General features: G+C 56.6%; 1 protein-coding gene across 1 annotated transcript in view; it reads left to right on the top strand.

The window, feature by feature from the left end:
* Window positions 1-7,071: 7,071 nt before the first annotated feature.
* The window catches only part of EML1 (echinoderm microtubule associated protein like 1), a 208,273-nt gene continuing 200,130 nt past the window's right edge, over window positions 7,072-15,214 (top strand). The window contains exon 1 of the mRNA XM_011951483.1: window positions 7,072-7,238. Coding sequence (XP_011806873.1) covers window positions 7,211-7,238 — 28 coding nt within the window. The 5' untranslated portion in view covers window positions 7,072-7,210. The remainder of the gene's footprint in view (window positions 7,239-15,214) is intronic.

Below are 15,214 nucleotides of genomic sequence, written 5' to 3'. Positions count from 1 at the left end.
GAGGCCGGGGGATGCCCTCGCTAGGCGGCTCCGGAGGCTCCGGGCCCCGCCCTGCTCTGCCACTCCCTCCCGTGTGACCTCGGCCAATGGCGGCCTTTTCTGAGTCTGTCCCCCTGCACTGTAAACCTGGACGTGTTTAATCTACACTCGCATCCCCGCAGGAGGCTTCCAGCCTGCACATTCCTGAGGGCCTGCCTTCCGCGGGCACCAGCTTCCCCAGGGCTGAGCTGCTGAACTCGGAAAACCTTTGGACACCTCCCTGCCCTCTGCCCTGGCGACCTGCGGCTGGAGACCCTGAGCTGGCCCACCCCTCTGGGGTACCTAAGAGCCTGGGCTGGGTTGGGGGTGGCTTCAGGAACCTTGGGCTGCCGGGCGTGGGGTGAGAGCCTTGGCCCAGCCATGGCCAGGTGGGAGGTTTTCTTCCTCTATGCTCTGGGTGCTGGGGCTGGAGGCAGTGACTCTGCTGGGCTTCAGTGACAGCCAATGTGGATAGACAGAGGACCATGCCCTATGTCCCAGCAATTAGCTGCCCAACTGGGAAGGTTCTGGATGGGACTTGGCAGAATCCTGAGCCGGCCCCTCCTGGCTGTTCTGGCCGAGAGGGCACTGCGCGCTTTATGCTGGTCCAGAGTCAGTTGGCGGGACTCTATTCACATCTGCCCAGACCTCACCCGGGCTCCAGACCTCACCCCCAGGCTCCAGACCTCACCCCAGGCTCCAGACAGCCTCAGGCATCTCTGGATGTCCAAAAATACCCCCCCACCCCGCAGGCGCACCCTCGCCGCAGTCACCAGGGTATTTCTGGCAGACGGAAGGGGACTCAGTGGGAGGAAGGGACATTTCTCTGAATCCAGGGCCGGGGTGGGGAGGGACAGAGTCAAGTCCCTGCCTTGGCCTGGAGCTTTAAAAACACTCATTTCTTCTGGGACACAGCCTCTCCCTTCTCACCAGAGGAAACCATAGTCACCCTCCTGGTGCTCATTTCTTGGGCAGCCCCTGCGGGGACGAGACCCCGGGTGGTCAGGCAGAGGGGTCCCCCCCACCCTGCGGGAGGCAGCCTGCTAATTCGGGTGCCAAGGGCAAGGCTGCAGGTCCCTGTGCAGGACACCTGCCAGCTGCATCCCGTTTGGAGCCTGCCCTGGATGGGGCTCCATGGGCCCAGGGCGAGGCCAGGCAGGGACCGGCATGAGCAGCAGGTGGCACAGGAGTGCCCTGGGCAAGAGCCCGTCGGCCAGTGGCAGACACTGGGTGAGGAGCCCGGATGATTCAAGTCATGCTTTACTGGCATTGCACCTCACCTGTTGGGCGCACTGTGCGGCCAGCCCTCAGCCAGCTTTACTGTACCTCCAGGTACCCTGTGCTACAGACGAGGCTCCAAGAGGTGCGGCCTGCCCCATCTCAGAGCCAGAGGGTAGAGGGTGGAATGGGCTGTCCGTGGGGCCCTTGCCCCTGCTGTTGAGCCCAGGAGCCTGAGCCTGGGAGGCCTCCCCATGGCCTCCCTGCCCCCCGCCCCCTCCCAAATGACAGTGACTTTTTGGCTGCCACCCCAGAGGTAAGGGGGTAGCCCGAGGAAGCCAGGAGCTGCCCACACCCTCAGCCCAGGGACACCAGGTGCAGCTGCACAGGCCTTGCGGCTTTCTTTCCTGGCTGGGAGCCTGGACGCCGGGAGTGTTGCCCAAGGCCACCCAGGCAGCGGTCTGTCAGGGGTGCCTGGGCTGGACAAGGGGCCCTGGGTGTTTGGAACCAGCTCGCGGAGCTGTGCTGGAGCAGGTGCATGTGTGTGTGTGCGTGTGAGCCCCACGTGTACATGTGTGTCTCTGTGTCTCTCCATACCTCTCTGTGTTCCTGTTCCTTAGTCTCCGGGTATCTGTCTGGCCCCCTGTGTGTGAGGCTGTGCGGATGAGTCTCCATATCCGTGTCTGTCTCAGGTTCTGTGTGGAGCTGGTGTGTCAGGCCTGACCTGGACTATATGGAGGTGTCTCTTTGAACCCAAGGCAGTGGACAAACATGAGACGGATTGCCACGGGCTAGGACCCTGCCGTGTGGCCTGCGTTCTGTCCTCACCCCACATCCAGCGAGATGGGCTAACCTGCCCAAGGCCACACAGCCAGGGGCGTGGGGCCATCCAATGTGGACATCCAGTGTCCTTCAAGTTGTGGCCACCAAGGCCCCACGTGAGACTCCCTGCTCCCCACCTGTCCTGACTCTGTGTACAGGGGGAACCCAAGGCTGAGGGGTCTCCAGCAGGGAGAGGCTGCACTCCTGAGGCCCAGCCAGGGCCAGGTGAGTGCGGGGCAGCAGGTGCCAGCGGTGGGAGGAGGCATGGGTGGGAAGCGGGGCCTCTTCCCTGACCCACACCATGCTTGGCTGCCTCTCCACCTTTGATCACTGACCCTCCTCTGTCCCTCCAGGGACACTTTCCCGCCAGTGCTGGTGCTGGCTGGCCAAACAGTGTGGGAACCCAGGGGCCGGCCTTCCTCCAGGCGGTGGCAGCAGGGGAGGGGCCTGGGCACACCGTCGGTGAGCAGTCACTGCAGGGCCTCCCCTGGTTAAGCGGCATGATGCTGTGATGTCACAGGGAACCCAGGAAGGGCACTGGCTCTGGGCTGGGCCCCACAGGCATCAGTATATGTGTGCCCCTCCCCTTGCCCCATGCCCTTCCAATGGCCCCAACTCCTGCCCGACCAGGTTTCACACCACTGTCCAGCCATCTCGAACCATTCCTGGGTGCCCCAGCTCTTTCCCACCGCCAGGCCCATCTTGTCCTATCCGTCCCCGCCCCCATTCCTCACCTCCCAGGTGTCTGCATGAATGACTCTCAGAGGTCCTCCCTGACCACCTGCCCTTCCTAACCTCAGTTCCTTCACCAGCGCTCCTCTACCCACAAGCCTGTGGGCCCTGAGAGGCTGCCCCCAAGGTTTGTTCAGGCCGCGGCAGCAGCTGCCCCGTCGTGGTGACCATGGCCATGGAGTAGCTATTGAGACCAGCGAAATCAGACATAGGTGAGCCCTTGGGGGCCAGCGAGCACACAAACGGTTGCGGCTTCAGGCTGAGCTGCAGGAGACGCATCATGTACACACACACCCGCCACACAGACACACTCCCACGTGTGGACATCACAAGCTTGTATGGACACACACACCCATTCTCACACACACACACTCTCCCACACACGTGCCCACTGCCATCCACCTAGGCACACACACGTGCATCACACATGTTCACTTACACACACATTTTTGCATGCACACACTTCCACACATGCCCACTGCACCTGTGCACGTGTACCAGTGAACACACAGGCATCACCACACACATCCACTTACACACATTCTTGCACGTGTGCAGTGGCCTCGGGAGCAGGGGACTCAAGCTGTTTATTCCCAACACATGTTCCCATGGTAAAGAAAACAGGAAGGGACTTGGGGCCAGACACAGGAAGGGGAAGTGGCCTGCCGCGGGGAACCAGCTCCAGCCAGTGGACACTGGGCAGTCTGCTTGGGTGAGACGCAGGGGCAGGCAGACAGATGGCTGCAGGGTGGGGAAGTGGAATGCCCCTCCGTGGCATCTTGCCCTGGTTTAATCTTCACCACAGCCCCGATGGGCATCACCCCTTCTAGGCAAGAAACCGAGGCTGGGGCCAGGCTTGTCCCCATCACCCAGGAAGGCTGCTGGAGCTGCGATTTGACTTGGGTTCATCTGACACCAGGCTCCTCCCAGCCCTGGTCCCACAGCCCGCTTGGGTGGAGGTGAGGCCTCTGGTGGTGTGGCAGGGCTCTTTTCTGCAGCCCCACTGTTTGTCCAGCGCCAGGATGCATCCCACACCTGTAGAACCCCGGGTTGGACTCTGGCAGTCTCATGGCGTTCCTGGGGGGTCAGCACTGGTCCCCTCTGTCCCACGGCGTGCCCCTCCATCGGCCTAGCCCATCCCAGGGAGCCCAGAGCAAGGGTGACAGGAGTTGAGACCCGAGATGTGGCCACAGGCCCTGCCTGGCATTGACCCGTGGGCCTGGGTGTGCCGGACAGCAGACGCCGAGAGGGGCCACAATGTGTGAAGCCCATACGGTGGGGTGGGACCTACCTAGGAGACAGGTCAGCCCCCAGTCCATGCCTCCCACTCCCTCCAGTGCCTGACACCAGCTGCCGCGCCAAGGCAGAGCAGAGGTGCCCAGCGAGGGATTCATGCCATTCCTTCCCTGGTCACACCCCCTCCCCGGGGATACAGAAGCCACCTGTGCATACCTGAAGTCCGCCAAGTGCTGCAGAGCTATCTCAGTGCAGCCCACAGCCGGGCAGGTGGGGCTGCTCCCACTTCGCAGGGGAGTCATTGGGCTTCTCTCTTTGCTGACCTGCATCCGATTTTCTCCCTGCTGCCCCCTCACCCCAGCCCACAACCCAGCCCAAGGCACAGAGCGCCGGGGTTTCACCCCCGCCCTGCCCCCAGAGTTGTCCTGGAATCCAACACCTAGGGTTGCAGAGGGAGGAGGGGAATTTTCCGGGTGGAGGAGACAGTTCCAGGGATGTCTGGCTTTGTCTTTCTCTTTTTTCTCTTAAAATTAAAATTTCAGTTAGGAGGAACAAAAACTTCAGTTAGGAGGGACTCAGGATGGCCACCAGTCCTGGTTTGTCTGAAGCTGGCCGGGGGGGCAGTTTCCAGGATCCATGGAGGACATTCAGTGCTAAAACAGGGAAGTCCCAGGGAAATGGGACAAGTTGGTCACCTGGGAGGGAGCCACAGCCATTTAATCCGACCCTACATGATGCTTGAGCTCCCTCTGCTGTGTCGCCATCCAGCAGCTGCCCAGCCCTGCTTGAATACCCTCAGTGACGGTGAGCTCATTATCTGACAGGGCAGCAAGAGCCAACCAAGAGGTAGATGCAGCCAGGACTAACCACAGCGAGGTTGGAGTTGGCAGAGTGGAGTGTGGGACAAGTGGAAAAGGAGCAGGGCCCCTGAGCTGCCTTTAGGGGCAGCCACGGCTTCCCACGGAAAGAGGAGGACAGAGATTTCCTAGGCCAAGGGAACAGCACAGGCAAATGCCTATACCATAGGGATTCAGTTCTTTCTCTCTGATGGCCAGTGCAGGGGTGAAGAGTAGAGGCTGTGACTTCACAGCCCTCCTCCTCACCCCACCCACAGATAGGGCTTCCTTTGGAAACATGGAGGCCTCGTCCTCCTGCCTTCACTCCCCAGGTCCCTGAACCAGGAAAGGCCTCAGTGCAGATGGAAGAGCTGCCAGGATGCCTCAGCACACTGCTCCACCCGCTTCTCATTTCCCTGAGGCTTATGTATCCTCAGTGCAACCATCTGCCCCCTCCTCCAGGAAGCCTCCTCTGACTTCCCTAGCCCTGAGGCCTCCCCTGCCATAAGCAACATCCTTCTTCTCAGGCTTGCTGCAACCTCCAGCCCTGCCAGAGACCCCTGCCACTCTTCAGCTGGGCCTTCTCACCTCCGCACCTGCTGGCTTCTCTTCCTAGAACACCCTCTATTCCCTTCAAAAACCTTTCTGGGCTGGGTGCGGTGGCTCATGCCTGTAATCCCAGCACTTTGGGAGGCCGAGGCATTTTGGGATCACTTGAGGTCAGGAGTTCGATATCAGCTTGGCCAACATGGTGAAACCTCGTCTCTACGAAAAATACACAAATTAGCCGGGCATGGTGGCAGGTGCCTGTAATCCCAGCTACTCAGGAGGCTGAGGCAGGAGAATTGCTCGAACCCAGGAGATGGAGGTTGCAGTGAGCTGAGATGGCGCCACTGTACTCCAGCCTGGGCAACAGCAAGACTCCATCTTAAAACAAAAACAAAAAAATTTTCTGGACTGAGCACAGTGGCTCACACCTATAATCCCAGCAGTTTGGGAGGCCGAAGCACGAGAATTGCTTGAGCTAGGGAATTCAAGACCATTCAGAGCAACATGGTGAGACCCCCCTCTCTACAAAAAATAGTTAGCTAAGTGTGGTGGCACAGACCTGTGGGCTCAGCTAGGGAGACTGAAGCGGGAGAATCACCTGAGCCCAGGAGGTTGAGGCTGCCATGAGCTGTGATCGTACCACTGCACCCCAGAGTGACCCTGTGGCAAAAAAAAAAAAAAAAAGAAAGAAAGAAAGAAAAAGAACAGACTTTATTTTCACTTAAAGATAACTCAAATGCCAGCTCTTCCAGGAAGCCCTCCTGGAGCTCTCGGATTGAGTGTCTCTCCCTTCTCTTTAAGCCATTTCACTCCCTCTGGTCTCTGCATACAGAACTGGGTAGACCTAGAGCCTGGCGGAGGGGGTGGGCAGCAGACTCAGCCCTGGGGTGATGCCTCTGGGATCTCCAGCCCTTGGCAGTTTCTGCCCTGTACTTTGTGGGGACCAGGGGAGGGGATGGATTGGCTCTGAGCCAGGTACACAACAAGAGCATACTAAGAGCTTGCTGGAGTGCATTCTTTCAACCAGTATTTCCTGAGCACCCACACTGTGCCAGGACCACGTGGCTACCCCTGGGGACCCCGCCTCCATCCCCTGTCGACCCTCAACACGTGGCTCACTCAGCACACAGTAGATGCCTGAAGTGCTGGCTGCTGTTGGCCAAACAATCAAAGGCAAGGGATGGCCTTCCTGCAGCCTTGGAGACAGACAGCCTGGCTCCAGATCCTGCTCACGTCCGTACTGACCCGGTGGCCTTGGGTGGGTCGCTTAACCCCTCTGTGACATGGACACGATGGTCGCAGCAGCTCTGGAGCGCAGAGTGAGATGACGGTGGCCACACTTCACGTAGCTCCTGGTCCCGGCCATGTCCTCAGTGGTGGTATCACTTGTTATTCTCCTTCCCTAAATGTCCATAAATGTCCCTTGCTGGCTGGGTGGAACCGTTTCCAAGGAAAGAGTGTACAGGCATTCCCAAGTCCCCAGGAGCTGGGGTCTTGGGGACTGACCAAGCACCTAGGGGTACAGTGGCTTCTCAAGTAACATCCTGGGGCTGCCCCAGAGAGGCCCTGGGCGGGGGAGGGCAGTGCCCAGATTTATCCACCAATCGCACAGGCTGCTGGCACTGAGCACATTCTTATCTGCCCAGCCCAGTGTGGGGGGGTGGCCAGGCCGGCCGGGGCGGGACGCTGCCTGGAGCTGGACACGGAGGATCCCCAAGCCCTGCTGGGTGGGTGACAGCCGCTGAGGCTCTGAGTGACCCTGCAGGCTGGTGGCCAGCCGGCCGCCCATCTCCCACACCATGTCGGACGGCGAGGGCCCCTCAGCTGGTGAGTGGCAGCGCTATATTTACCCACCATGGCTCCGGTTGCAGAGCCAAGGCCGCCAGTCGCCGAGGGCACTGGGGCCCCCACAGGCTGCCGGCAGCTGTGAGCTGGACCCCCTTCCTCCTTGCCCAATGCCTGGGGGGCCTGTGCCGCTGGAAGGGGGGAGCTTGACTTTAAAGCTAAGTTCTGCTGCACCCCCTGACTGCACAGTGTAGCCAGTGCAGGAAGCTGTGCCTGATTCAAGCTCTCCCAGGGCTGGCAGCTGGTGCCAGAGCTGACCCAGGACAGAGGGGCAGGGGCTGTGGCGGGACTCATGGGTGGGCTCAGGGTGCCGTGGGCCACTGGAACCACATGCAGGATGAGTGTATGTGAACATTTATCGGCGGGGAGAGCACACAGCTTCCGTCTGATTCCCTAAGTCTGAGACCTCTGGGCGTCTGAGTCCCTGGTCCAGCAGCACCAGGCAGGCCCTCTGTGTGCCCTCATATCCTCTAGGTTGAAAACGGCCAGGGATACAGGCAGGTGGAAAGGCGATCAGATTCTGGGGTCTGCCCACTGCCCTCTGCTCTGCCTGAGGCAAGAGGCTGTGGTGGGGACTGGCCACCCGTGTGCCTGGCTGGCTGCCCCCTGCTCCTGTCAGTTTCAGAGCCAGCCTTGGCGGAATGGGGGCTGGGGACAGCGGAATCCAGGGGTTACATGGGGGACTCTGGAGTCAGGCTGTCCAGGTTCAAATTCCAGTTATTTCACCTCCAGGCTGGGTGATCTGGGGCAGGTGGCTTAACTTATCTGAGCCTCCGTGTCCCCAGGTAAAAATGGAGATTGTGGTCCTAACCCCCCGTTGGCTGTGAAAATTAAATTCATGATATTGTGTGAAAGCGCCTGCTGGTGCCTGGGGTGCACTGAGAGCTCAGGGCCCTGCTTGCTGGCAGCAGGTGGGCACCCCGGGCAGCAGATGGGCATCCCAGGCAGCCCGGGCAGCCAGGTCTGGGCTCCTCCAGCAGGGCCTCCTTCGTAAGCCACCAATTGTCGCTGGCACGTGGATTCACTCTCCATAAAACCCCACCTCGGAGGCTCTCGGGGCACGTCAAGGCCTCCTGGGGGATGTGGGTGGATTGTGGGTGACAGCACTCTGCAGGTACCCTGTTACTGCTGAACAGTCCCAGCGCCTTGGCCTGGCTGGGTAGGATTTGTAACAGAGTGTGAGAGTGTGTGTGTGGGAGTGTGTGTGTGTGTGAGAGAGAGAGAGAGTGTGTGTGTGTGTGTGTGTCTGTGTGTTGGGGAGGGGTACATTGACAGAAGGGGCCTGACCTCACCTTCTTCCACTGGGTGCCAGTTGTCCTGGCTGCCAGGAATTGCCCGCCGGGGCCGCGGGAGCTCTGGGAGCCAGCAGACAGCTCTTTCTGGCTGGCCCTGCCCCACACCTGACGCTAACCCGGAATAGCTCTCCCCCTCCACCAGGGACATGGCCCTGGTTTTAGCAGCTTGTAAAGCCACCCGCATGGAGATGGGTATTTCAGGAAGGCTAGCACAATATTTAGCCCATCGGGGCAAAGGAATGGGCGCTGAGCGTGCATGTGTGTGCGCAGCCTGGAGGCTGAGAGGTGATGTGGGCCTCACTGTCCCTTCCCCGTTTAGGAGAGGGTCAGCCCGGTTGGGCTGGGAGGTGGGGCCTGGATTCCAGGCTGGCTCTGTCTGCCCTGGCGGGCAGGTGGCCCTGGGCAGGCTCCGGGCTTGCTTTTCCCATCTATAGAATGCCACGTGAGGTCTTTTGTCTCTAATATGCGGGTTTGGGATTCAACCTGGCTGGCAGGAGTAAGGGCGGCATCTTGGTGCAGGAGGGTATATTTACTTATGGGTAGAAGGGGGCCAAGGAAGGGGGCCTTTTGGAGCACACAATGTGAAGTTCAGGCCTTTCTAGGATTCCTGCCCAGCAGCAACCAATGGTTGCTCCAAGGACACTGCAGTGAAATATTTTCACCTGTTTCCAGTAACTGATTCCCCAAGCCTGTGTCGGCAGTGGGAACATTCTCAGCTCTCCACTCGTGACCGGTGTGACCCAGGGCAGACTACTCAAGGGCACTGTGCCTCAGTTTCCTCATCCATTAAGTGGGGACAATAATGGGATATTAACTCCTCAATGTGCAATAAGGATTAAATGGCTAACAGCATGTAACACACCTAAAATAATGCCAGGCTTATTGTTAGTGGTTATAGCTGTTATTATTTCACCAATAAATAAACAACCTAGAGAGGGAGATGAGGGAAGCAGAGGACCCGCTGTGTCCTGGACACGCTGTTCTGTTTATTACCCAGAGGTGGGGACTGTCAGCTCCACCGTGTAACTAAGAATACTGAAGCTCAGAGAGGCACACGTGAGGTCACCCAGCTGGTCAATGGCAGAGCAGGGGTTCAAACCCAGTTCCCCAGAGCCTGTTAGCACAGAACCCGGGTTAGGCCCCTCTTCCTGGGAGTCCCACCTGCACACCCAAGGAGGGCGAGGCTGGCTATTTTGTGGGACTTTTTGGCTGCTGAAGAAGCAGCTCTCATTTCAGGGTTAGCTAGCTCAACAGTGCCTTCAATAACTTGCAACCTGTAGAGAAAAATGTAGTGCCTTGTTAGGGTGTCAAGAAATTTCTGCAGAGCAGGAGCGCAGCAGGAGGTGGCTGGCCCCTGGATTTATGGCCCTGTGCCTGGGTGGGTGAGCTGGAGCTAAGGTTACCCGGGAGTCAGCACCGTATTTATAGCAGGAACTCGCCTGCATCAACTACCGGCCCACACACCCTGGCCAGCAAAGGCGCTTCCTTTACAGTTGCCTGCATTCTAGGCTTGGCTCTGTCTCTTAGGGGCAGGGTTACATCACCTGACTAAGCCTCAGTTTCTTCATCTTTAAAATGGGGGGTTCGTCAGTTCTCTCACTGGGTCTGAAAACAGGACCTGTAAGTGCACGGCACCTGCCTGGCGTAGATGGGGCCTCAGAGGATGCCAGTTCTACACATCCTGCGTCTGTTGATTGTCTTTTCCTGCCTTTGACCTTGTGATTTACCCATCTCCTGTCCTGGCCAGAATCTGCAGGAAGAGAATCCAGGTCTCTGTGCTATTAGCTGCCCCCATGCTTGGGAAAGTTTCCAGCAAAGCAACTTTACAATCCTAAGCACCGAAGAACCGGCTGTTCTGTTTTCAGCAGAGCAATGAATGCAGGTCCACAGAGACCAGGGTTCAAATCCCAGCTCTACCACTCCCTAGCTCTGTGGCCTTAGGTGAGTCACTTAACTTCTTTGAGCCTCTGTGACAGATGGGCATTTGTCCTGCTGCAGAGGGTATGGTAAGGACAGACCTGTAACCTGCAGGAGTGCTCAGCCAGCAGAGTGACCCTGTCTCTCCTCCTAAGTAACCCTCCGCCAGTCCCACTGCCCAACTCTGAGCCATAGTCACCCGGTTCGTGTGGTGAGACATGGCTGCCCTTGCTGGTGCCTTTTGTATGTGCGTGTGCTGGGAAGTTGTTCCCCTGTCTTTATCACCTCCCTCAATGCCCTGCAGCTTCTGATTCTCACCAAGACATTCAGCTGGGTGAGCTGACATCTCCCTGGCCTCCCCTAAAGGCCCCTAAGAACTTGACTCTCCAAGTACCTCTCTCTGCCAGAAGTCAAGGATGGTTTTCCAAGGATAGGGCCTGCAAACATCGGTGGGACCACCCAACTGCTCACGCAATTCCCCCTGGCATCCTAGAACCCAGACAGCACCCCAGCTTTTTGCTCCCCCAGACCTCACGGTGGGCCCCTCACCAGGCACCAGGGCAGTGTCCACCCTCTCTTCCTGTCCTGGCCATCCCCAGCTCTCACCTCAGTTTCTCCTAGAAGGCCCTGTCCCCCAATTTATGCCATCCCTGTCCCTAAGGAGGTTGCACTGCTCTCTGAGGAGGGGATCCTGGCACGGTGTCCCTTCCCTGGATTTCAGGGCAGGCAAGTGCTGGAAAGGGTGTGAGATGCCTGGAGTGGCCCTGGGATATGGGAACACCTCTGAGATGACCTGGTGAACGGTGCCAACGTGGTTCCCTGCCCTGCTCGTAGGAGTCCCGAGCTGTACAGGCCTGTCCAGGTATAGTGGGAGCCTTTGGTGCTGAGTGACCCAGGGCAGGCCTCCTTCATGTGTGACCTCAGAGAGGTTATGTATCAACCATCCATAGGCCAGCACACAGCTCTGGACACATGCCCCGAGTTCTCATATCAAGTACCCCCCGGCTCAGCCCCTGTGAAGGGCTGGGCCTTCCTGGGTCGCTCTGAGGGTCCAAGCCGGACTCCATGCCCTGTGCCTTCTGGGTGCCTGCACATAGGGTGGTGGCAGGGTATGAGTCCCTGAGGAGCAAGAGGCAGTTTTATGTGACGTCAGTGGTTGCTAAGGCTGGAGGCAGCAAGTGGCCTGGGTTTTCACTTCCTTTATGGTTACTGGCAGGTTCATCCCTTGGGGATAGGGAGCCAGTGAAGGCTCTGGAGCCGGGGATGGAGGATACATGGCTTGCTTCAGTGAGGTGGGTGGAGGAACTGGAAGGAGGATCTGGAGGCCCAGAGCTCAGGGAGGAGGCTGGGGAGATGGTCCTGGGGAGAGAGGGTGAGGTCCACACAGGACAGGAGGGACCCGGGGAAGGGCACAGGGAGATTTGGCAACTGCTGGGGCTGGGTTGCTGGGAGGGTACAGGGGAGACTGAGCCTGATACTGCCACCCCCGTTAGGAGGGTCCAAAGGACAGACTGTCACCTTCAGGGCTCTGTGGGGTGACCTGGCAGTGTTTCAGGGCTCAACTATAAAACCTGTGGCACGCATGGAGGGCTGGGTGAGAGCCCCCCGGCGCAGAGGGCTGGGTAAGATCCCAGCCCCATGTGCCCTGGCCCTGGACACAGGCAGGCCCCTCTCCTCGGCGGTCTCATCTGTGAAGTAGAGGTGACACTGTAACCTCAGGGGTGTCGTATGGGTGATCTCCAGGCATGAACCTTTGAACAGCACTTGAGGTGTGCCAGGCACCTGTGATATTGAAGGACTCAGCCTCAGCAGCATCCAGCAACCTCTCACCAGAGGCTGGGCACGGGGTGGGGACACACAGGAGGAATCCTCAGGAATCCACTGAGGCCCCTTCAGTGCCCCTCACGGTGCCCCTACATTGAGGTCCACACCACACTCCTAACCCATGGGATCTCCATGTTATGGAGCAGGGGAAACTGAGGCCCGAGAGAACGAGAGACCAGCTCAGTCACCCAGCGAGGGCGTGGTGAGCTGGGGCTCAGGCCAGATTCCCAGGCACAGGTTGAGCCCCTCCAGCACTTTCACCGAGGTGTCTCCCACTTGTCCCATCGTCCAGGCTCAGTGGAGGCCTGCCTCCTCCAGGGACCCTTCCCTGAGTTCTGCAGCCCCCGGGGACCCTGAACCCTTGGAGCACCCATGCCCTGATACCCTTCTTGGGTAGTAGCTTTGAGTGGCACCACCCCAGACCGCTACCCTTCTCACAGAAGTTACGAACTGTGGGATGTTACAGGCATGTCCAGGTGTAGCTGGAGCCTTCGGTACTGTGTGACCCAGGACAGGCCCCCTTCCATGTGTGGCCTGAGAGATGCTGATTTGTTAGCATCCGCCCACTTATCTGCTACCCATTCACAGGCCAGTACATGGCTCTGCACACACGTCCCAAGTCCCAAGTCAGGCAGGGCCCAGGTACCTTCCCAGCCCTGCACTCACTTGGCACATGAACCTCCAAGCAGCAAATGAATACATTCACATGACTAGGGGCCCCATGCCAGCGTCGAAAGTACCCTTGCAGGCTTTTTCATCTATGACAAGAGATGCAGGTTAGACATGCAACTTGGAAAGGAAAGCTATCCACTTCTGTTGTTTTAAAGTATTGGGTCAATTCTAAGGGAGCATTCTTGAGATAGCAAGATAGCTTTTATTTTTTATTTATCATGCTTTTAAAACAAAATTTTTAAAATGAAAAACAGCTAATGGTTGCAAATGCTAACAGCTTTTGCATTTAGCATTTGCAACCATTTCACTATTTTTTTCTTGAAATTCACACAGTCAAAATAAAATATAGAAACCGGTTGCTGAGGTAGGTAAGAGGCCGCCTGTAGACACCCATTTCAAATTTCCAATTTTTGCACTTTGATTTCAAAATTTTGCCTTCATCAAAACAGCTTCTTTGGTTTTTATTTTGTTTCCTACTCTTTAAGTCAGAATGGGATCGGGATGCCCCGGCATAAACAAATCTCAATGGCTCGATGCCACAAAGGTGCACTTCCACCTTATACAAAGGCCACTGCAGGTCTGGTGACGTCCTCTCCGCTCCCAGGGCAGGTCCCTGCACGGTGGCCCAGCATGATGCTTCCGTAAAGACCCATGTTTTGCCAGTCACTGCAGCCAGCCAAGAGAGAGATGGCGACACAGCACCAGTTAAATGCACCCACCAGGAAGTAACCCACCTTGCCACAAAGTTACACTGGCTCCAGCAAGTCACATGGCCACACCAAATGGCCAGAGGACAGGGTGTGTCCCTCCATTAGGAACAGTAGTAATGTCTGCACCCCTTCCATTGAGTTTTTCCCCACCAATTGACTGTTTCTTTGTTTGGTTTTTAAGTAATCCATTTTCATTATGAAACAGAGCATATTGTGTGAGCTGTGGTCAACAGGCATCCAAAATGTAAATCATGGGATTTCTAATATGCAAATCATAATGCAAGGGGCAAGAGTTTTCAAAACATCCCTCCCTCCCACGGATTTGCATTTGCATTTTAAAGCACAAAAACAAATTTCTGAATGATTCGGTCATCATCTCCGGTGAGGAAAAGCATAACCAAGAACAACATTAGCCAGAAATCTCTTTTGACTTTTTATTTGTTGAGGTACAAAAGAGGGCATTGGAATGAGTAGGCTGTGGAATCTGTTTATTCAGTGTAATCCACAGATCCGAAAACTGAGATAGGAGTTTAGAAGGAAATGATTTTTGAATAATACTGGGGGAAATTATGAGAAGAGCGTGTTTCTTCACTCTAATACAGATATGCACTCTCTCTTTGATTCCATGACACCATCAAAGAGAAGCTGTGTCATCAGTTTAGTAACTGGCTTTCCCAGTTGACTTTTTTTTTTTTTTTTTTTGAGGCAGACTCTCACTCTGTCGCCCAGGCTGGAGTGCAGTGGCACGTCTTGGCTCACTGCAACCTCCGCCTCCTGGGTTCAAGTGATTCTTCTGCCTCAGCCTCCCAAGTAGCTGGGACTACAGGTATGCGCCACCACACCTGGCTAATTTTTGTATTTTTAGTAGAGACCAGATTTCACCATGTTGCCCAGGCTGGTCTCAAACTTCTGACCTCAAATTATCCACCTGTCTTGGCCTCCCAAAGTGCTGAGATTACAGGCATAAGCCACCATCCGGCCCCAATTGACTTTTAATGGTGGGCGTGTACATACATATATAGCACACACGCGCACACTATGAAACACATTTAAATAAAACTTCACAGTGTAAGAGAGGGCTGTGGCCACACACATCACACATTGCTTTGTATGAGATAAGATCCGGTTTAAAAATAATGTTTGCAAAGACTAGAGGTTGCCTATGAACCCTGTCATAAGAGTCAGTGACATCAACTTGGATTGCTAGAAATAAAACCAGAATTGGGCCTGAAACTGCTGAGCTCCATTTGGGGGGTCAGACATTCCTGCAGTAGTCAGCTCTGTGGCCCAACCTCGAGGCCCAACTGTTTAGAGAACTCTCTACCAAGTTTAAACACATCTTTTAGAAATCCTGCCTCATTTATTTTGAGTGGAAAAACATGTCAAGCGCTGGTGCTGGAGCAGAAAACATCCTTCCTGCTGCATCTCGCTCATAGTCTGAGTTAACCTCTGACTCTGTGGACGGTTACTGAGCCCGTGCCATGTGCATGGTGGTCTGAGTTAACCTCTGACTCTGCGGACGGTTACTGAGCCCGTGCCA

Source organism: Colobus angolensis, unplaced genomic scaffold, assembly GCF_000951035.1.
Source record: "Colobus angolensis palliatus isolate OR3802 unplaced genomic scaffold, Cang.pa_1.0 Scaffold32, whole genome shotgun sequence".
Lineage (NCBI taxonomy): Eukaryota > Metazoa > Chordata > Mammalia > Primates > Cercopithecidae > Colobus > Colobus angolensis.
The sequence above is the reverse complement of the archived record's forward strand: the minus strand, read 5'-3'. Positions and strand labels throughout refer to the sequence as shown.